Source organism: Mus pahari, chromosome 9 (genome assembly GCF_900095145.1).
Source record: "Mus pahari chromosome 9, PAHARI_EIJ_v1.1, whole genome shotgun sequence".
NCBI lineage: Eukaryota > Metazoa > Chordata > Mammalia > Rodentia > Muridae > Mus > Mus pahari.
Window position 1 is genome coordinate 18268627 of NC_034598.1, and position 22773 is coordinate 18291399.

Consider the following 22773-nt stretch of genomic DNA (forward strand, 5'->3'; position numbering starts at 1 on the left):
AGGGCGGTGAGGCAGGAGTGGGTGGGTGAGGGATCACCCTCATAAAGCAGAGTAAGGGGTAATGGGAAAAGGGATAACATTTGAAATGTAAACAAAATATTCAATTAAAAAAGAAGAAGAAGAAGAAGAACTGCCAGGCAGCGGTGGCACATGCCTTTAATCCCAGCACTGGGGAGGCAGAGGCAGGCGGATTTCTGAGTTCGAGGCCAGCCTGGTCTACAAAGTGAGTTCCAGGACAGCCAGGGCTATACAGAGAAATCCTGTCTCAAAAAACAAACAAACAAACAAAAAACAAAAACAAAAACAAAAAACTGTTAGAATTGGCATCAGGACAGAAGTTGTGAAGGTTAATGTTAGAGTACATACACAGAAGTGAAAATTCTGGGTTCTATGATATTTCAACAACTGACTTTTAAAGGAACTACTGTTGCATTGACTTCCATACTGACCTCACAGCAGTAGAACCATTCTGTGCTTTCAGCAATCTATGAAGACAGGTCAGAAACAAGAGGATCCCTGAAGCTGATTTCCCAGACAGCTTAGCTTAATTGATGAGTTTCAAGCTCAATGAGAGACCATGTCTCAAAACTAAAAAAAAAGAAAAGATGGAGGGATGGGGAGATGAGTAGGTGTGTAGAAGTGCTAGCTGCTCCAGTCTGATAACTGCGTGCAATCTCAGAACCCTCATAAAAAGCCAAATGTGGAAGGATGCACCCACAACCCCAGTACCCGTAAAGGGAAACGGGAGCAGAGAGGAGAATCACCCGCCAGCTAGAGAGCTAGCCTGGAGTATGTAACAGCAGCAGAAAGAACAAGTCAGATGTCCCCTCAAAACAAGGTGATGGCAACCGATGAGGTGGCACATGTCTTTATCACTGCACCAGGGAGGTAGAGGCAAGCAGCTCTCTCTGAGCTGGAGACCAGACTGACCTATATAGTGCGTTCCAGATCAGACAGGGCTACACCGTGAGACCCTGTCTTGAAACACAAACAAAACCAAGGTGGGAGGGGAGACCTTCCAAGTTGCTCTCTGACCTCCATGTAAAGACCATGACTAGCCCAGCGTGGTGGCGCAAGCCTTTAATCCCAGCACTCGGGAGGCAGAGGCAGGTGGATTTCTGAGTTCTTGGTCTACAAAGTGAGTTCCAGGACAGCCAAGGCTATACAGAGAAACACTGTCTCAAAAACAAACAAACAAACAAACAAAAAAAAAAACAAAAAACAAAACATGACTTATGCCCATCCATCTACCATCCATAGATCAATAGTAAGATTTTTTTTTTAAGATGGAGAATGGTCAACACCCCAAACACACACACAAACCCCTACCCTCACCCCTAACTCATACACATACAAAAGGAGATTTGGTTGAAAATTTCTAAAATCCTGAAAGTATACCCCAGACACTTTTAATCTTTAGCTTGTTGGTACGAGACCTACACCTATACAGAATAGCTGATATTTTGTTTACACTCCAAATGTTATCCCTTTCCCATCCCCCCTAACTCTGCTTGTATGAGGTTGCTCTCCCACCCACCCACCCNCCCACCCTCACCTCACTGCCCTAGCATTCCTCTACACTGGGGTACCAATAAATACTGTAGCCTTGAGGCAGTTCTCTGGTCTGTGACCTGCCTGCTTCAGTTTTCCAGTCAAGGACATAGTCTCTCCCTTTGGCATTTGCTGGTGACTTGTGTCTGGCCTCCTTGGAAACCCCCTTATGCCATACAGGAATTTTTCTACATGAGACATGGAAATGTCCTGCTATTTCAACCCATCATTTTCTGGAGTTTGTGAAGGTACTTTCATAACCAGTTTTGTTGCAGAGTTTGCCCTTGAGTTTTGTTTGTGATTTCAATTTCTCTCTTTTAAGTTAAAAAAAAATATATATATTTTTACAAAGGTTCTTTAATCACAGTCTTCTTTAGATCACAAATTCTTCCTTCCTACTTTTATTGTAATAGGAAAGCTGTGATATTTTAGACGAACTCTGTGCAACAGAAGCAGCCAAATATTTGATTTAAAATTTTCTGATAACTAGATTAATAGCGGCCAGTAGATGTTCAATAGGGGTACCTTCCATCAAATTGATAACGTAATTTATACCAATTTACTATACTAATTTATACTAATTGATAACACCTGGAGGACCCACATGGTGGCAGGGGAGACCTTACATGGCAAACAATGTAAAAATGCTTTTTAAAAAGTCACATCTGGGTATCAGCACATAAGTAGGGAATAGTAACAATTAGGGTCTGGAGGCCAGACACAGACACACACCCCCGCCCCACCACACACACACACACACACACACACACACACACACACACACACACACACCCCACAAGTAAAAAGGTGGACGAAATACATTTCTGTCATATGGTTTATTTAACACAACATATGTAAACATAATCAGTGTAAACATAATCACTTACTGAGTTATTACTTTTTACACCATCGTCAGGTCCATTATGCAGGTATCTATGTAATATATCTAAATCAGAATTAGCCATATTTCAAGTACACACAACAGCCACATCACACTAGTTAGTAACTACTGTACAAGACAATGCAGTCAGATCTAGACTATTTCTTATGCCAAATCTGAAATTCCATTATGATTTAAGTGCTTAAAGAGGTAATAGTAGGGCTGGAGAGATGGCTCAGCAGTTAAGAGCACCACCTGTTCTTCCAGAGGTCCTGAGTTCAATTCCCAGCAACCACATGGTGCTCACAACCATCAATACTGGGATCTGATGCCCTCTTCTGGTATGCAGGTGACATGCAGATAGAGCACTCATATTCAAAATCAATCAATCAATCAATCAATCTATCAATCTTTGGGAGGCAACATTTGAAAAAAAAGAGGTAACAGTAGCAGCAACCGAATCCTTACGTATAGTAAGCACGTGTAATACATAAAAGAGAGCAGCAGTTCCTTTTCCCTGTTGTCTACATGAGCATGTAACAGGTTTTGCTTTTGACTTTTCAGTACTGGGGATCAAACTTGGCCCTGTATATATTAGACAAGCGCTCTTCCACCAGCCCTAAAACACAGTTTAATGACCTTTGATAACTCTTGATCAGCAAAACTCCCGGAAGAAAACACTTACCAGTACTGGAAAGACGGTTTATCGACCCTACTCAACAAATTATCCACCAAAGAAACAAAATTATAAAGATTTAAGCCACATCCCACTAGACACTGTTCAGTGTACTTTGAAGCCTGCTCCTTTAAAGTACAAGTGAGCCTGGTCTAGAAAGTCCTTAGTAAAACAAAAAACAAAACAAAATAAAAAAACAAAAAACCCTATAGGATTCCATGACCTCTGAAATAATTAAAAAAGAAAAATTTTTCCTAATATATGTACTTTGTGCAATATATGTAGCTTGTGTTTAGCCCAGCATACCCAAGAAAGTTTAAATTCAGCTATTTTAATCTACAAAATTTTTTATCTCCTTTCCTTCTGCTGCCTTTCTTTCTGACTTGATTTTTCTCTTTGTAATGTTTTCTAATGCATTTTTCATTCTTTCCATTTCTTGTAAACTAGAAGTTGGAACTAATGTTTTTCAGCCTTTCTAGTAAGAACATGACTATAGCATGCATTTCATTAGCAGACATATATTATCTAGTTATCTACTTTTTCTTTTAATCCACAAATAGCATGATATATTAATACATGCAAAATCCATATATGTTACTAACAAAAGAGATCCAAATGAAAACTCGATCTAATTACCTCCAAAAAGGACAAGAAAAATAGGGCTATGACTGAATGGGTCTTCAATTTGAAAGTCATATATTATATATGTTCAATTAAACAAAGTAATTTTCTCACATTTTGCTAAACATAAAAATATTGGGGTTGGAGAGATGCCTCAGCAGTTAAGGGCACTGGCTGCTCTTTCAGAGGACCAAGGTTCAATGCCCAGCATCCACATGGTGACTCACAACTATTTGTAACTCCAGTTCCAGCGGATCCTATACTCTCTTCTGGCCTTCACAGGCGCACCAGACATCATGGTTCACAGACATACATGGCAGACAAAACAACCATACACATAAAATAAAAAAAAAAAAAACATAGAAGATACAGGTATCAAAATCTGAAGTGCTATTTTAAATCTTAGGAATATGACTGCTTCAAATTTACTCTAAATTCTATAATACTTAGTAACCTCTTTCTTGCCTAAAATGTAAGCAATCTGCCTAAGAAAATTTAGTCATGGACGAAATTTAGGTTATTTAAAACTCAATTATTTAAAATTTCTACATACTATTTAACCTTTAACAAAGCTGAACTCTAGAAAGGGACCTACAACAACACAAAATCTGTGACTACTATGACTACGGCAAAATTTAGGTAACATAATCAAAACTGCATATTTTTTAAGACTACCTAGGTGGTCAGTGGCCCAGTGGTATTCTGGCATCCAATTCTGATTTCCAGGGCAGCACCGTGGAAATACCAGTTCCAAGCAAGCAACCAGAGGAAAACTGTGTCTGTTACTGCAGTATGTGGTAACTGTGCCAATAATATCCACACTCCCACAAAGCAAGCATCTACCTACCATATGGCAGGCATGTACATTATCTCTACTTATCATACTTAACTTTTTTTTTTACAGTTAAGGAAATGGAAATCAGGATTTAAACAGCTCATCTAAGACGCACAGCCAAGTAAACTTGAAACTAGTTAAAACATTAAAAAAAAATGCTTGAGGATCTTTTCTCATTGATGTAGACATACGTTTGTGCCCTCTGTAATGAATATGAAACCTCTTATTCAGAACAATTTTATTACAGATATTTACAAAAGAAATAGTATACCGTAAGTTTCCTTGTGTTACTACTTTTTTATTCAAAGTGAAATGATATTCTGCAGTTCTGCTTCAACTGTGTGTCTTACTTGAGTGCTCACAGTAGTGTCTGAGACCCTGTACATGCATACAGTAGGTTTTAATCAAGCCCATTCCCTATTCCCTCTACTACAATTCCTCTCCCATCCGCCATCATTCCCTCCCCTCCCATCTTTGTTTGTTCCATCCATCTATCCATCCACCCATCCATCCATCCATCCATCCATCCATCCATCCAATCCATTGAGTCTACTTGGCACTGTGAGAATGTGCCAGGGTGTAGGGCCATCCATGGGAGGCATGGATTGTAGTTGTTCAGGGCTGAATCACAGGAGAAACTGACCTTCCCTCTCCCAGCAGCTACCACTTGCTAATAGCTCCTCAGTTACACTTTAACTTATATTTTGAACAAACAGTCAACTACTGAGAATTAACTACCAAATCTTTTTTTTATACTGTTCACTTAGGTCAAAGAGCCCTTTCTATGATGTCAGCACATCTATGAGAAGTAGAGGAAGCAAAGTAAGGAAAAGGAAGGAAGGGAAGGAAGAAGAGAGGACATAAGTGAATAAAAGCTCACTTTTAGGAAGGAGACAGAGATCATTGTGAATTTTTTGTGCTCAAGGTGATCAATAATTGATATTAATTTATGGGAATTACTAGATTAGACTTAACCCATTGAGTTTTTAAAACAAACAAACAAACAAACAAACAAACTGCAACAACAATTGATTTCAACCTCCAATTTTAATTAACACCCCAAAAGTATTTTAAAGACACAGAACACAGGTTGTGGTGGCTCACATCTTAATTCCCAGCACTATGCTATGTGCATTCCCCCTTCCCTGTACCATTTATTGAAGAAGTCTGTCCCTTACTCACTGTGTATTCTTGCTAGCTTTTGTCAAGAGTCAGTACACTGTAAAACACTCTTCTATAAGTTGCCTTGGTCTTGATGCCTCTTTACAGCAATACAAAAGTAACTAAGACAAATGGTAGCAAAACCAAAAATAGACAAAGGAACTGTAACACACTAGAAACAAAACACAACAACCAGAGACACAGGTTACAATGTGGAAGAATGTATTTGCAAGCTATGTATCTGATAGGGAGATAATATCCAAAAACACAGGGAGAATTAGTACTACTCAATAGCAAACAACCCAGTTAAAAATGGATAAAACACGAGTGGACATTTTATAAAATATTTAGAATCAGGTATATTAAAAAAAAAAGTTTAACAGCAGGGATCACTGTTGACCTAATATGAATCAAATCTATAACAAAATATCAAACATGCACATACCCTGTTAAAATGGTGACTATCAAAGGAACCAAACCAAGAAAAACACTAGCAAGATTATGGAAGAGAAAAAAAAGAAACCTAAATAGTATAGCTATCATAGAAGACAGAATGGTGTTTCTTCAAGCAAAGAAGAAGCGAAAACACTAAAGAAACAACTGCCAGCAATCTCACAATTTAGGGATACATGAAAACAAAATCAGTACATCAAAGAGATATATGGAATCTTATGCTTACTGCAGCACCATTTGTTACAGCTAAGATAAGGAATCAGCCTAGGAACCTATTAATGGATAAAAGAACAGAGAAAATATGGTACCTGTGCATGCACACACAAAATGGTGAGTATGGACATGATGGGATGGTATTAAGAACCAAAAGAATACCATGTAAAGTGACATGGAGGATATGATGTTAAATGATATAAGCCAGACACAGAAAGCTGAATATTGCACGATCTCACCTAAATGTGGCACCTAAAAAACTGTTTTCATAGAAGCAGAGAATCAAGTGGTTACCAGAGGTATGGGGATTTGAAGAGGTGGGGATTGGTAAAGATCAATTAGAAATACAAAGCCATAGGTAGAGAGAAAGAATACATCCTTGTGTTCTATTGTACAGTTACATACCTGGGGTTAACAATAATCTGTATGTTTCAAAATAGCTAGAAATGCAGATTTTAAATGTTCTCATCATAATAAATGTATCAAAATAATGCTTATAAATAAGTATAATAATTACATGTCAATCATCAATCATAAAGTATGTTAAAAAAATTAAAATATACTGCATAAAGTAAAAATGATATCCTTCCAGAAATGGAAGGAGATACGGAGAGGCATTTTAACTACAGAGCATTGTAGGATTACTATCAGCCCTCCCTGACTGACTCATTACTGTTCTGTTCCCCATCTTAGTCTTCTAAACTATTCTATCGAGACAACTCCTGGGGCTAGAGAGATAGCTCAATGGTTAAGAGCACTGGCTGCTCTTGCAGGGGACTGGGTTTCAGCACTCATCTGGAGGCTCACAGTGGCTTTTAATTCTAGTTCCAGAGGTCTGGATGCCATTTTCCGACCTCTGAAAACACTAGGCATACACATGTTGCACTTAATCCCAACAGGTAAAAACACCCATACATAAAAACCTTTTTTCTCTTCTATTTTTGAGATTATGATATAATTACACCATTTCTCCCTTTGCTTTCCTCCACCTAAACCCTCTCATATATCCCTCCTTGCTCTTTCAAATGCACAGCCTCTTCTCTCATTAACTGTTGTACCGAACGTGCCACGCACACGTACTCACACACATTCATATATCTCTTCCTAAATAAGACCTGTACAATTTTACTTGTATGTATGTTTCCATTTGATACTTGATAATCAACTGGTAAAAATCTTTTTAAAGACAGTTCCTTGCTGATATAATTCTTTCTTCCCGCTAATATAATTCTTAACCATTGAACTCACCCTTTGTAACATGAGTCTATAATTCTAGTGCTGGAGCAGCAGAATCAGGATCTCTGGGGCTTGGAAGCCGCCCAGTCAGCCTACCTGAATCAGTGAGAGAGACCCTGTCTCAAAAAATAAAGTGGATGGCAACTAAGACACCCAATTAAGTAAGACACCCCTGACCTTTGGCCTCCATGATCCTAAACACCTGCATACACCTGCACATACACCCACCTATATACACACACATGTGCACACACGGACACAACACACACACATAATACACAAAACTTATTACGATGTACTGTTATTTAATACGCATGTCTCAAATAGTAAGAAAACCTTTGCATATTATCTGCTTCTACTAAAAGATGCACAGCCATCCTATATAGCATGATCGCCCCTACTCCCCCACCCAACAAGTACTTTTAAAAGGATGTACTATGTGATTGTTATATAAAGGACTGCCATCTATCTGACAGAAGCCAAATTATGCTCCATTGGCCTTTTTGCTAGTGGCAAGAGCAAAGGGACAATGTAACTAGCAGGAGTATCTTGTTCTTATTTCCTTTTTTCTTATTCAAATTATCATTGAACTCACTCTTTATGTAAAGGATCTTCCTCTATTTTTTCTTCTCCCTATGCTCAAAGTGGTATCTTTACTACTGTTCAAAATTATAAAAACAAAACAAAACAAAACAAAAATGAATTGCATTCTAAAACACAAGGCTAATATAATACTATACACTGAAAATACATTCAGTGGTCAAACCTGTCATTTTTCAAAGCAGAAAATAGGACCTTCCTACTTCATATCAACCTTCAAACAGTTTTCTCATGTAGCTTAGGAAAGTTTTGCAAGAAAATGTCATCCAGTTAGTACAATTTTTTTTTCTATACAGTCATAACAACCACTAACTTCATTGGTCACTATTTCTTCCCAAATTGTTCTGCAGTCTAGGTAGGAGGAAATATTTTTATTTCTAGTTGTCCACACTATCACATATCCACAGAATTCCAATGATATACCTAACACAGGACTTGGATCTGAAAATACACACACACATGTGAGTGAACATGCTAAGGTTATAGAGGCCTGGTACACAGAACAGACCTAAAAGAATGAAATGTATGCTAATTAGTGTACGGCATTATTTTCGAAATGTAAGTCTTAGAGAACCTTCTGAGAGGCATTTCTGACCATCTTTTCTTTTCTTTCTTTTTTTTTTTTTTTTGGTTTAGAGCTGAGACCGAATCCAGTGCCTTGTGTTTGCTAGGCAAGCACTCTACCACTGAGCTATCTCCCCAACCCCCTGACTATCTTTAAAAAAAAAAAAAAAGAGCTAAGATAAAATGTCCAAGGATCCTATAAAATAATTTTAACACATTATTATTTATATATATTACACATATATGTAATTAGAAACCATGTAAGAGAGATTAAAAGACTCAGTGGGGTAGAAATGCATAACTATTTTTTCTGCAGAGTTTCAGTTATTACTAAAGCACCAGTTTCCTCCCATGTCTCATGGGACACTCTCACAGGTGCAAGCCACTTTCATAGTAATAAAACGTTGCTTGCATATTCACTAGGCTGATGTTTGCACTAACATGTAAAAGCTCTGGTTAGTACGATGCTGGCACATGAACGTAAGGCCACTAAGGGCACAGACTGCACCGGCACTTGGTATTCTCTGCATTGCAGCCATTCAGTTTCTTCATAATGTTCTTTATGAATCAAAAAAAAAAAAAAAACCCACTAATTCTTACAAGTTTTGATCTTTGAGTACATATCTCTTTAACGTTCTATGTGATAAGACAGAAGCAAAGCATATTTACTGTAAATGAACAAATGCTATCTCAAAGAAAAAACACCTAGGCAACTGTTTGACTAAAAACTGGACTTTTCCCCCTTTGAAGAGCATCTTACTTGGGAGAAGGACCAAATAGCTGAGTGTGGTGATGCACATCCAACCCAAGCACCCAGGGGCTAAGACAGGAAGACCATGAATTAAAGGATGGCCTGGACTACACAGTGAGCCCGTCTCAAAAATAAAATAGAAAATAAAAATAAAAGGGACAAACCAGTATCTAGATTAAAATGTGGTAAATACATTCCTGAGACTGAATACGACAGACAGTATGTGCTAGTAAAGATGAAAATGGAGTTTTTAAGTGAAAATTACAATCCTGGTATGATGGTTTGTATATTCTTGTACCAGGGAGTGGCACCATTTGGAGGTGTGGCCTTGTTGGAATAAGTGTGACCTGGTAGGAGTAGGTGTGTCACTGTGGGTGTGGGCTTAATACTCTCATCCTAGGTGCCTGGAAGTCAGTCTTCCACTAGCAGCCTTTGGATGAAGACATAGGACATAGAACTCTCAGCTCTGCTTGCTCCATGCCTGCCTGGATACTGCCATGCTCCCACCTTGATGATAATGGACTGAACCTCTAAACCTGTAAGCCAGCCCCAATTAAATGTTGTTTTTATAAGACTTGCCTTGGTCATTGTGTCTGTTCACAGCAGTAAAACCCTGTCTAAGACACCTGGGAAACTTGAAATTCATTACCATGAGCTTGATAACTTCCCCAAACCTAAGGATTGTCTTGATGACATGGGAAATACTAACAAATATAATACTTAAAAAAATTGTAAAATGCATCAAAAGCTGGAGGAGCTAAAAAATAAAAATCAGCAAACCATTTCAAAAATGATCCATGCATGATATTACATAATCATCCCCGGATAAAAAGCTACCCAACCTGCTAGACAGACCATTATTTATTAACAAACCAGTGGGGGAGGGTGTAGGAAGGTAGAGAGGTGGCAGAAATAAGTACAGAGATGTAGGCAACAGAGGAAAAAAGTACAAAGATAAATATGTATGAAAAATATCATAATGAAACCCATTATTTTGTATACTAAAAAAAAAAAATTAAAGACAAACCCACTGTACGAACAGTTCATCCCACTGCTTTAGATTCTACATTACAGCCAGCCTTTAAGAAACTATCTCATGTCTACAGCCACACACTGTAAACACACCCCATCTTGTCTGAGCTCCAAAGAAAGTACCTCCTATCACCTCTTTAAAGAAACTGTTTTACAACAGAGTGTCTGCCTCCTGAGTCACCACCCGAGGAAACGGACAGTTACCTGACAGGGCTATCGGAATCCTCCTCCTCCCTTTCAAGCTACAGGTCTCTGTCTGGTCAAATTCCCTTCCCAGCAACAAAATGCTATCACAGTGAAACTGAACGCAAAGACAGATGCAAGAACCCAACTGCTACCCGTTAGGCTAGATGTTAAAAGATCTGAAAAATAAAGAAAACAACGTTGCTCTGCTCACTCATTTTATTTGATTTTGGAAAAGCTATTTTAAATTTAAAATGGTTATCAACATTAACAATGTGGTTGCACGCCTGCCATCATAATACTTGGGAGCCCGAAGCAGGAGAATCCCAAGGGGCCAGCAGAGACTACATATTGAAACTTAAATGTTTACTGTCCATCTCCACCCAAATTAATATATATTAATATTTACAAGTTTTAGTTTCAAGTTCTAACACACACACACACACACACACACACACACACACACACACACACAGACACACAGACAGAAAAACAAGAGACAGTCAGGCTCTCTTGTGCCCCCAAAACGTAAGTGCCAAGGGTCCTGAAATAAAGAAGTTGAGAATATTGTCAGTGCTTTTGAAAGGTCTATGCCTGGATCATAAAGAGTAAGAATAAAGAATGACAAGATACATCTTTCAGAGGTCAGATCCTACAGATCCTACAGGTCAGTCCTAAATAAGAAACCTGAACTTTACCCAATTTGGAAGACACATTTCTCAGCATCACTTTGGTGAACATGAATTGGGGCTGGCAGTGAACTTAAGTGACTATAGAACCAACAAATACACTTCCCTACCAGAAATGTGATTCCACCTTCCTTTCTCTGTCTTAGCCACTGTGTCTAAGTAAGACCAGCTCCTCTGTCTACACCTCTTTCACCTTAAAGCCTCCATTTCTTCATCATTACTACATTCATTTGAACAACTTCCTTGTCCACCTAGCAAATTTCTTTGCTTTGGCACTGGCTGAATCTAAGTATTACTAGCATGAATGTGTCCATACTTAAACAATAGTGTTGGGGAAGGCATACCACAGGGCACACTGACTGTCATGGTGTTTATGACCAGCTACACCAACCAGGGCCATGGGACTTTCCCCTAATGTATATCTACAACAACCTCTTCCACTCTCTTCAAGTCCTTCCTCTTATTTCAGCAACTGACCCGAGCTATTTTAGAGAAAAAGAAAAGTGAAAGAAAAATCACACAGAAATCCTGGCAACCAAGCCGGGCAGTGATGGTGCACACCTTTAATCCCAGCACTTGGGAGGCAGAGGCAGGTGGATTTCTGGGTTTGAGGCCAGCCTCGAACTACAGAGTGAGTTCCAGGACAGCCAGGGCTACACAGAGAAACCCTATTTTGAAAAACCACAAAAAAAAAAAAAAAAAAAAAAAAATCCTGGCAACCCTTTCACCCCATCTATTCTCATCACCTTTTACTCCTTACTATGCAAATAATGCAAAGTTACTTACTGTGCCAGTTCTTTGTGTCTTATCTGTACCCAGCATCTTAAGATTACCCATCTTGATATTACCCCACAGTATTCAGCTTTTCCCTTAATTATAAACATGTTCAAGTTTATTTTTTTTCATTGAAAAACACAATGAAGTCAGTAATACCTCCCTGAGGTATGGTACATACTTTCTAAGGTATGTATCCATACCCACTTCTTCTGGATGCTCCTCAATCTGTCTTCCCAGTCCCCCTCCTAACATAAAGTTGTTTATACAGAATGATTTATTTAGCTTGGTGTGGGTCTTCTACATCCTTTCTATAATAAAACAAAAAACATAATTATAAACTTTTCTTAAGGAACTGCTGTGAAAAATGAAGTGAATATGTAAAAAACAAAAAAATTTAAGACAGAGCCTAATCCATAGTAACTGATCAATAAGGTTAGCTATATATCATTATTGCTAATAATGTCACATATCCATCTGTTCAGACAGCCAGCTACACAAGAACAATGCACCACAGAGTTGTCTGAAATCCCTTCATCCCTCCCTCCCTCCCTCTAATCCAGCTCTGTACTCTGTTGAATTTTACCTTTTAAGGTCCTCTTGCTCTGAACACTTTTCTCTATCTGTATCACTTAGTTTATATTACCATAATGTCACATGAAGACTTTGAAACTCCCGAAGAGTTTCTTGCATTCACTCTTATTGTTTCAAACTTTCTGCCAGGATAGCCTATTACATTAAAACTTGGATATAATAACCAGGATAGTCTAACCTAATCTCATATCTGAGACACTCATCTAGCTTAAAAATGTTTGCCCCTGCTATGATAAAGTTCAAGTCTATAGCATAGCCTATGCAAGAAGGCAAGTCTGGTTCCTACCTATCAATACACATTTATCTGGCTTCTCACTTCTTGTGTGCCTTCAACTCTTCCCCAGGTTTTCATATGCACCATGAGCTCTCACCCACCATCATGCTTTCCACTTTCTAGTGCACTGATTTTATTCAACATAAACTAATATTTCTGTATCTCTTATCTTCATTTCTACTAGTCCACTACAGTCTTGGGTTAAGAGTACTTCTTCCTTCAGAGAGATGGAGATAAGAAGAGCAGAGGTTGAGGCAGCAATGATAAGAGATCCTGTTTCAGAAATAAAAATAATGGAGCTGGGGAGATGGTTCAATTGATAAAATGCTTGCCATGCAAGTGTGTGCCCTGGAGTTCAGATCCCCAGCACCCAAGTAAAAACCCAGACACAGAAAGGCATCTGCCACCCCAGGACATGCCAAGGGCTTGCTGGCCAGCACAGTTTATCCAAATTGGCAAGCTCCAAGTTCACTGAGAGATCCTATCTCAAAGCAGGAGGAAGATGCCTGATGTTGAACTTTCTCCTTTACACACACACCCACACACCAACCAACCAACCAATAAATAAAACAGTACAAACTTAAAGCTGCACAAAACCAAGTATATCATCAGTTTAATATCAACATAACTTCTGACCAAGGCCTAACACTTCTCTAGTAACGATTTGAACACTAAATCATTTCAAAGAGACATTAACAAGTTCAGCTACTGTGGGAGAAAGACGTGTAATAGAAGGTTTACTTTTTTGATTTTGGAAACAGGGTGTCATGTAGCCCAGGATGGCCCTGAATTCAATGTATACCCGAGGGTGCCTTTGCTCTCCCCCTCTCCACTTCCATAGTGTTGGGAATATAGGCAAGGACCACCATGTGCAGTCTAGGTGTATTGTTTTGCTATTACTTCTTAAAAGGAACAAACAAATGGAGCATCCATTCCAAAACAGAGGTGAGTTATTTTAAGGCACTGGCTCATGTCCTGTGGTCCTCTATGGCTATTACTGCCATTGTTACTCCTATTTTATTGGTGACTCTAGCTGGGCCTCAACCAAGTGTCTCACCAGAGCAGGAACTCTCAGGCAGGTACAAAGTTTGAGAGATTTAATTTGAAATAATGCCACCTCAACATATTCTGATTTTTTTGTTTTCTTCAAATGTAGCCCTTTATATGCATCTCTTGCCAAATATAACTTATGGCAAAAAGCTGCTACGAGGATGGCATTTATATTTAATTTAAAAGGGAACTAATGATGGTTTTTTTCAGTGTTATCCAGCTCCTAGTCTCTCTCTCTTCCCTCTCTGACCCCTTTTTCCTCCCCCCTCCAACACCCCCCCATCTCTACTCCCTTCTTAACTCCCCTTCCCATGTCCTAAATAAACTCTATTCTTTTTTTTTTTTTTTTTTTTTAAAAAGTGTTTTCACAACCACTAGACTAATTTGATATAGTATTACCTAAAAACAGAAGGACAGAGTAAAAATTGCATTTTGGAAGGATATGGAAGTTCCTTTTGTCTGGGTATTTGTTTGTTTTATTCATTTATTTATATCTGTTTTCTTAAGGCAGGGTTTCGTGTGGCCCAGACTGGCCTTAAACTTCTGGTCCTCCTGTCTCCACCATCTAAATACTGAGATTACAGGTACAAATTATCCACACTGGAGTTATCCATGTCTTGAGAATATAAAAACATTTTATTATAAGTACTAATCTCTGAAACAACTAAACTTGGTATACATTTATTACACAAATAGTAAGCACCATCACTATTACTTCAACATCCTTCAAGACGAGTCAGAAGACTTAGTCAACTTATTGAAACAAAATTAAAACAGAGTAAGAAAGCACCAAAAATCCCTTATAAGATTTCAATACTGAGAATCTCAGTAGATTGTCAACAGTTTACAGAACATCCCAAGATTCTGAATATGGCATAGTAGGTGTACTTCGAAAGTTGTGACTGGCCATAAGTCTTTTCACAGCAGTACACAGTTATTCTATGAAAACTATGTAAGATGTTTTACGTATAAAAAATGACACAGGTGAATCATGTATAGTTGAATATACATATAAGCAGCAAAAACCAAATTATCCTCCTCCTCATTTTCTAAGGTCTCTGAATCAAGAGTTGCATTTATACTGAAAAACATACTCACACTGTGATATGTAAATGCTAATTCTTTACTTTAAGAAGTAATGCTACTTCCTAAGATGGGACAGGGACTTAGAATATGTAAGTATAATTTCTGGAAAAAAAAAACCCACATATGTTATTACATGCAGTCTATTAGACATATTCTTTTAAAATATTTAAAAATTTAAAAACCTGAATACCTTCTAGTCATAGAAAAAAAATCTTTTTTTTTTTCAAAATCAGACTTTATTGCTAACATCAGAAAGTACTATTGTTAGCTTCCTTAGGTCACTTAAAAAACAAGTTAAAATTGTTTTATGTTTTAAAAGCCATTTATCTCCAGTATATGGTTAAATATGTAAGTTATTTGGCAAAAGTTACTTTTTTTTTTTTTTTTTTTTTTTTTTTAACCCAGTCTCATTCTGCAGCTCAGGCTGTCCTGGAACTCACTTTGTAGACCAGGCTGGCCTCCGAACTCAGAAATCCACCTGCCTCTGCCTCCCGAGTGCTGGGATTAAAGGCGTGCGCCACCACCGCCCGGCTGGCAAAAGCTACTCTTAATCTTTGATCTTTAAAGCTAAAATACTATTTTAAAAGCCACTAAATACTACCTGAAAACTCAGCTTTAGAAATTACCATTCATTGGGGAAAAACAAAATCAAGAGACAGCCTTATCTACACTTAATGCTTTACATAAGCACTTTCATCCCACTCTTTCCAAAAAGAAACCATAGCATCCTGAATATGTAAGATGCTAATCAAATATTAGTGGCAAATGTTTTTCATGGCTAACTAATATGAAAGACTGTTGAGCCCTAAGCAAGGACAGGAAACCAATCTAGCATACACATTAATCTGTACACAACAAGCCCTATGATTACTACAGTTAACAGTAATGAGGAGCTCTTAGGAACAATAAGGCACAAAGAACTTTACACATAACAAAGTATCTCATTTTTTTTAAATCCTTTTTAAAATGAAAGACCTACTGTCTATCGAAATAGTCTATTTCTAAAAGTTTCCCATATAATGTTAGTACACCATGATTTCTAAATCTTGTAATACTGGCCTAGTTGAATTTTCCACACAAAATGGGAGGTTTGGAATTCCTGTTTGCAATCACAGTCCCCCTGCTCTGAGTAGAGACCAAAGCAAAGGATTGTCTTTAAATAGTCTCAAAGGTCTGAAATTAGGGAAATACTGTAAAATACAAACACATACCATCTCAATGCTAGAAGTTATTTGAATATTGAGAGCGCTCTAAAAGACATAGCTGCCCGTAATATCTGCCAAGTGTGGATGTAAACTGAGAAGGAAGATAGGAACATATATATTCCATTACATTTCCCTAAGAGCTTTGATCGGATTCCCCTAAGTTCATGCATGTCTCTAAGTTCATGCATGTCTCTGTGTACAGACATGGACGTTGATCTGGGCTATGGAATGAAAATAATCAGAGCTGCATCTGTCTGAGAATACATCAGTCTAGCTTGTCATTACCAAAGCAGAAGAGAGTTGGGGTATTCCCGGACAGAAGATCTTGGTAATAACACCTACAAGACAGGTAGTGTGATTAGCTCTTGTCCCCACCGCATGAGATGCTGAGACGAGGATGACAGGACGTCTGGAGACCCACACAGCGGTCTGCATCCTTTTCCTCCCCCACCCGCTCCGCACTCCTTTGCTTCACTCACGTATAAAACGCACTCTCCATCACATTCGAAGCTGAGGTGTCCAGTGGGTAGGTTTTTTAAGGATCGTTTTCCCAGTGCGTTAAATGGGATCTAACGACCTCGGAACAGCCTGGGGTTGAATGCTATTGCTGCCAGCCCCCGAGGCTCACCTCAAGCTTGTGGTTGATCTGGGACACAGTCTGGGCTTTGTGGCATAGCTGCGCAAAGCAGGAGCTAAGGCTGGTCATCTTCTGACGCCCCTCATAAGTGATGTCCGCCTGGTCCGGATCGATCTCGCCCAAAAGCAGATCCACATCCACGAAGGCCTTGTCGAACTCCTTCTCCAGCACCTCAAGCCACCGGAACATGGACACCCCGCCAGGGGAGACCCCCACAGGGCAGGAGGCGCCCCCTGGGCCGCCGCCGGCTCCCGCCGGGCATGGGCCGCCGGCCGACATGGCGCCGTCCAGGGCCTCGCCGACTGCTGCTCACCCTGGCCGCCCGCCCCGCGCGAGGGGAACTGCTAGCACCGCGGCGCCCCTCGCGCGCGCGCACACCCAGAGACACACACACACGCAGACACACACACACACCCCGCCGGTCCCCTCCCTTCCCTCGCGCCGCCAACGCCGGCAGCGCAGCCCCAGAGCAGCAGAGGAAGCGCGGCTGAAGCAGCGACAGCGACACGGAAGACCCGCCCCGCCCGGCCCGGCCCGGCCCGGCCCGCAAGCAGGCCCGCCCTCGCCGCGCATGCGTAGCGGAGCCCAGAGCGGGCGCAGCCCAGAGGCAGAAAGTGGGCGGGGCCGTACGAGAGCTTGGCCAATGAACAGCCTCCGCCTCCACAAGCCTGTCTGCGACCATTTTGACGACTGGCAAAACCCTGCGAAGCAGAGGGATTGAGGTGGCCCGGTTGCAAGTGGGGAAGAGCGGAGGAAGGGAAGGGAAAGATTCCACGTCGCAGAGGGGACTGGCTTCCGCCAGTTTGGCTTCACTGTGGGCCTGGAACCGGTCCACAGGCGTCTGGCAAAGTTGCTGCTGGGATGTAAAGGGGGCTCGGGTGGGAGCGGGGAGGGCCGTGTGTGCATGCGCAATAGCCACGTTTTCTCTTCCGATTTCCAGCTCTTAACTGAGGGCGGGATGGGTGTGGACACTGGCTAAGGTTGCTAAACCTGACGGTGCCTTCCAGCCAGAAGCTGCCCATGGAAGCTACTGAGCAAGTTTTGTTGAATCAATGGTTCCTCCTTCTATGATTGACAAGCTGGGGTTCCAGGCCTACGTGTTATTTATTACATACTAGCTGCCCCACCTCAATGGTGTTACCTTGCTTGGGTAACGAAGTTTCCAAAGTTTACTTCACTTGGCAATTAAGGGAAAGTGAAAGTGTTAATACTTGGCACTTAGCACTCATCTTACCGCATCACAGATCGTATATTTCTAAAGCAACCACTTGGAATGTTGTAATCATCTTATAAACTAATATTGCTCCCGTTCCCATCTTATTTTCATATGTTCATAAACATTGAATACATGTCCCGGTTGAGGCATTGAGGACATAAAATCTAATGAAACGATCTCATCCAAGCCGAGCTAGTAAGCCAGTGAGGCTCTCGCGACTTTTAGTTCCACTGTTGTGTGCTTTTGGGAGCATTTAGCGAGAGCTTTCTCTGTGTCCTGCCTTTCATCTCTTCCACTAATCCAACTCCACCCCTGTCTAATTCAACAGTAGACTGTCCGGAAGGGAAAGGAGAAGCCAGACTAATTAGAGTAGGCAGGTAGGAATTGCGCTTCCTGACTCGCCTACGGGAGTATTTGGAAATTAGTCCAGAATCTTTCGGAAGTTGTTCTTGGGACGGACCTTTCTAATAAATCATCAACCAAAATCTGCATGGTGTTGTGTGCCTCTCATCAAAGCAGTACCAATAAGAATTAAGAAACAACAAATTTACTCTGGTTACTCCAATGCAAGACTGGTTACCATCAAGCAAAAATATTATGATTTCAGCAAACTTAGACAAGTAAAACTAACCATGCAACTCTTCCCTTGAGTTTAGTCAGACTGTCTCATAGGCTTAGTACACAATAGTATAAAACATCCTCTTCGAATGGTTGGTTGGATTTTATATATAAATATATAATAAAATAAATTATATATCTATAACTACCTACACACACACACACACACACACACACACACACACACCACTATTAGACTACTTAGCAGTTGCCACATCCTGTGTGCTCATTTTCTTGGTATTCAGTGATGACTTTTAAATGTTTATGAGGTTTCCTAATAGAACATTTTGCCTGCTTTGATTTGGGATTTTGCAATTCTGGAAGTCACAACAGAACATGAATGTGGAAAAAGAGGCTTGATGGGTGTTTGGCCTAAATGTATGTGTGTGTATGTGTGTGTGTGTATGTGTTTGCTCTAAATATGTGTATGTCTGTGTGCCATATGCATGCATGGCTCTCACAAAGGCTAAAATAGAGTACCAGATCCTCCGGAACTGGAGTTATAGATTCTGTTAGCCACCATGTGAGTTCTGGGAACGAAATTCTTCTTCAGCAAATACTCTTTATCTGCTAAATTATCTCTCCAGTCTCCTTGCCTACCACCCCTCATGCCAGTCTGTTATATTTTTGTATACAATATTTGCAAGAACATTGAGGAAACTCTAGGCCATTTTCTCTAGTGATACTTCGCCCTACCCCCTGAGGAACATGAAGTAAATAAATAAAAATTACTGTGTGAGAATGGGGAAATACTTAGAACAATAACAATAGCTTTTAATTAAGAATGCTCTATGTATAGAATTATTTCTTTGATTCTCAAAACACCCTGCAGTAAGTACAATTACTCTTTTATAAGTACATTGTAGACAGATTAAGCATTTTAGTAAATGCACACAGCAGACATTTTAATGTAGGTCTCTTTGGCATTAGCTATAAGATACAGAAGAATAGGGAATCTATTTCATGTTGCTAGTATGAAAAATTGGCAGACCTTTTGTAAAAGCTTTTAGAGACAGTATTTCCCAGGTGTATACATATAAAACTATAACAACGTGTAAAAATGCATTTCCCATTGTAACACCTTTTAGATAAATCACACAAGTGCAAATTATATTTCTTTTAAAATACCAAACTTACTACTAATTATGTGAGAGACTCTGAAGTATATTTTGTGTTTATGTGACCATTCTTTTTTTTTTTTTTAATGAATGAGGCAATTTATTAACCCAGCATCCTTTGTTCTAATGCTTCTTGTTGGCAGCTGCCACCTGTCCAGTGATCCTGTCCAGATCTCTCTGTCCCTGAGGTGTTAGCTTCTGGCCCCTATCTTGGTCCTTTTCCACCATTTTCAGCCCCTCCAGGGCTTGGAGGACCCGGCGGGCCACACTTTTAGAGTCTCTGCTGGAGTGGCTGGACCTGACACCGTTTCTCTGCCGTCCTCCGTAGATCTTGGTCATGGAACCAACCCCTGCACAACCTCGGAGTACAGGTGCCGTGCTGTGGAAGCAGCTCGTGTGTAGTTCTCATCATATGGGGCAAGCTCTTTATGTTTGGCCAGCTTGACTGTGTCCACGGGGACTTTCAGCTTCCTGGACTTTTTGAGGAAGGTTGCCAGAGCTCTGACGAACTCCTGCTGGTTAACGCCTTTTACAGTAGCTCCAGGCATCTTGCCGGCCTCTGCGCTGCCAGCCAGGGGAAAGGGGTGACCATTGTTCTTGTGGCTGGTAATTATCCTAATTTTCAGCATGAAAGAACCCAGCTTCATTTCTATAACAGCCTTTACAACTTCAACTCATGCCATGTCATCCCTTGGATGTCTCAGGTTAGGTTCATGTCACATGGTTCCTTCCCATTATTATACTGCATCCTATGGGCTGCCACATCTTATGAGCTCATTAACTTTGTGTTCAGTGATGACTTTAAATTCACGTGAGGTGTCCTAATAGAACATTTTGCCTACTTTAATTTGGGATTTTGTAGTTGTAGAAGTCTCAGTAGAACAGGAAAGCAGAAAAGGGGGCTCAGTGGTCAGGTGCTGCCATCTGTTGTCAGTGTGCTCTATCTGCATTTGTTGCTTTGTCTTTGCTGGAATCTGGACTTGGATGTTTTGTATTGTGACACTTGTTTTCACATGACTTTAAAAAGACTGTTGGGTTGGGAGATACTTCCAACTCAGAAATCACGCTTGTGTGATTTTAAAATAAAATAATATAACTAAAACTAGTCTGTCTTTAATTTGTCATTGCTGTGTTGAGACAGGGTCTTGCTATGCATCTCTCTGGCTGGCCGGGATCTTGTTTATAGACCAGGGTGGCCTAAAACTTCTAACAATCATCCTGTCTCTGCCTCTCCACTGCTGAGATTCAGGCATTCAGCTTGACAATCTTGTTTTGTTCATATTGAGTTTTACCACTGAAGACAGAGTGAAGACTGAGGAAACCAGAGAAAGGGGGAAGATTCTGGTGTGTCCTTTGGTAGCTGGTTGGTAGCTGTGAGGTCAGTGAATGGTGTAGATTCCTCTAGTGCACCACCAATCGTAGTGACACTGGAAACCATGGAAAGCCTGCCCTGCACAGGCCAGTGAGGCTACTGAGCTTTAAACTCTGTTCTGTTCCAAGCTTTATACTAAGCATCCTGTGTTCCCATTGATTTCCTGTAGCCCTGCCAGGAGTGGGAAAAGAGATTAGGTTCTCTGAGTAGTTTTAAACAGTTGTATGATGGGTTAAGAAATGCCAGGAAAGTATTGCCATGTGGGGAAGCCTCAGAATATTGTACTTATTTTATAGTCACTATATTTGTTACATGAAATTACTATGATTTATAAATTTGAGAAATTCATACAAAGGAAGTAAATTTGAGTGTTTTGGGGTGACTTATTAAGTCTCATTCTTCCTCTGTTCCTTTTCTTTTAATATAAATGGGGAAACTCCTTGTTGTCTTATTCTAAAAATGTGAGCATTTTGGTGGAGTGACTTAGGATTAGCTCAGTCACCTTTCTTTCTCTTTCTCATGTGAAGCTATGGATTCCAGTCCCACTTAGGGTTCTGCAAGTGTCTGCTGTAGTTCTTTGTGGTAGGCATATGAAACACCTCAGCAGGTAAGCCCTAAGCTGGGAACCTGCTTAGATCGAAATCTCAGATGCTAGCTTGGGAGGTGGCTCAGCAAATACAATACTTGGTGTCCAAGAATGAAGGCCTGAGTTGTGACCCCCTCATAAAAGAAGTCATATGTGGTGGTGTGCACCTATAACCTCAGTGCTTTGAGACAGACAGGAGGCTTCTGGGGTCTTGCTGATCCCGCTGAATCAGTGAGATCCAGTTTCAGAGAGAGACCTTGCTTCTAAAACTAAATCATAGAATTACAAAAGACACTTACGGTCACCCTCTGGCCCTTTATATGAACATGTGTACTTTCACACACACACTTACACACACAAATTTTGTAAAAAAAAAAAAATCTCAAATTCTATGGACTATGAGAGGAATGCGGTAACTGTAGATGACTTTGATGGTTAAGATAATTCACTATTTACCTAGGAAATTCTAAAAGCAGTTGCTTTTCAAACACCTTTGATGCATGCAACAGAGCATATCTAAATCAGTTTTTATACTGTCTAAGGCATAGACATATTTCTTACATCCACATTAGTCTTTAAATTTTAAATATGTTTCCAACATAGAAACGTTTTTGTAGCAATATTTTGTTTTGTTTATTAAACCCAGAATAATTTAAGGTTTAAAAATTGTTTTCTAGGGCTGGTGAGAGGGCTCAGCGGGTAAGAGCACCCGCCTGCTCTTCCAAAGGTGCAGAGTTCAAATCCCAGCAACCACATGGTGGCTCACAACCATCCTTAACAAGATCTGACTCCCTCTTC

At 40.1% G+C, this 22773-nt stretch overlaps 1 protein-coding gene and 1 pseudogene across 2 annotated transcripts in view; both read right to left on the bottom strand.

Annotated features, from left to right (window-relative positions):
* Gopc (golgi associated PDZ and coiled-coil motif containing) overlaps nt 1-17573 on the bottom strand; it is a 44324-nt gene extending 26751 nt beyond the window's left edge. The window contains exon 1 of one of the 2 annotated variants that reach the window (XM_021204677.1): nt 17057-17573. In XM_021204677.1, the coding sequence (XP_021060336.1) occupies nt 17057-17344 (288 nt within the window). In that variant the 5' untranslated portion in view covers nt 17345-17573. The remainder of the gene's footprint in view (nt 1-17056) is intronic. The other variant, XM_021204676.2, reaches the window with a different exon arrangement.
* Nucleotides 17574-20131: 2558 nt separating this feature from the next.
* LOC110327115 lies at nt 20132-20565 on the bottom strand (annotated as a pseudogene).
* Between the last annotated feature and the right edge of the window lie 2208 nt (nt 20566-22773).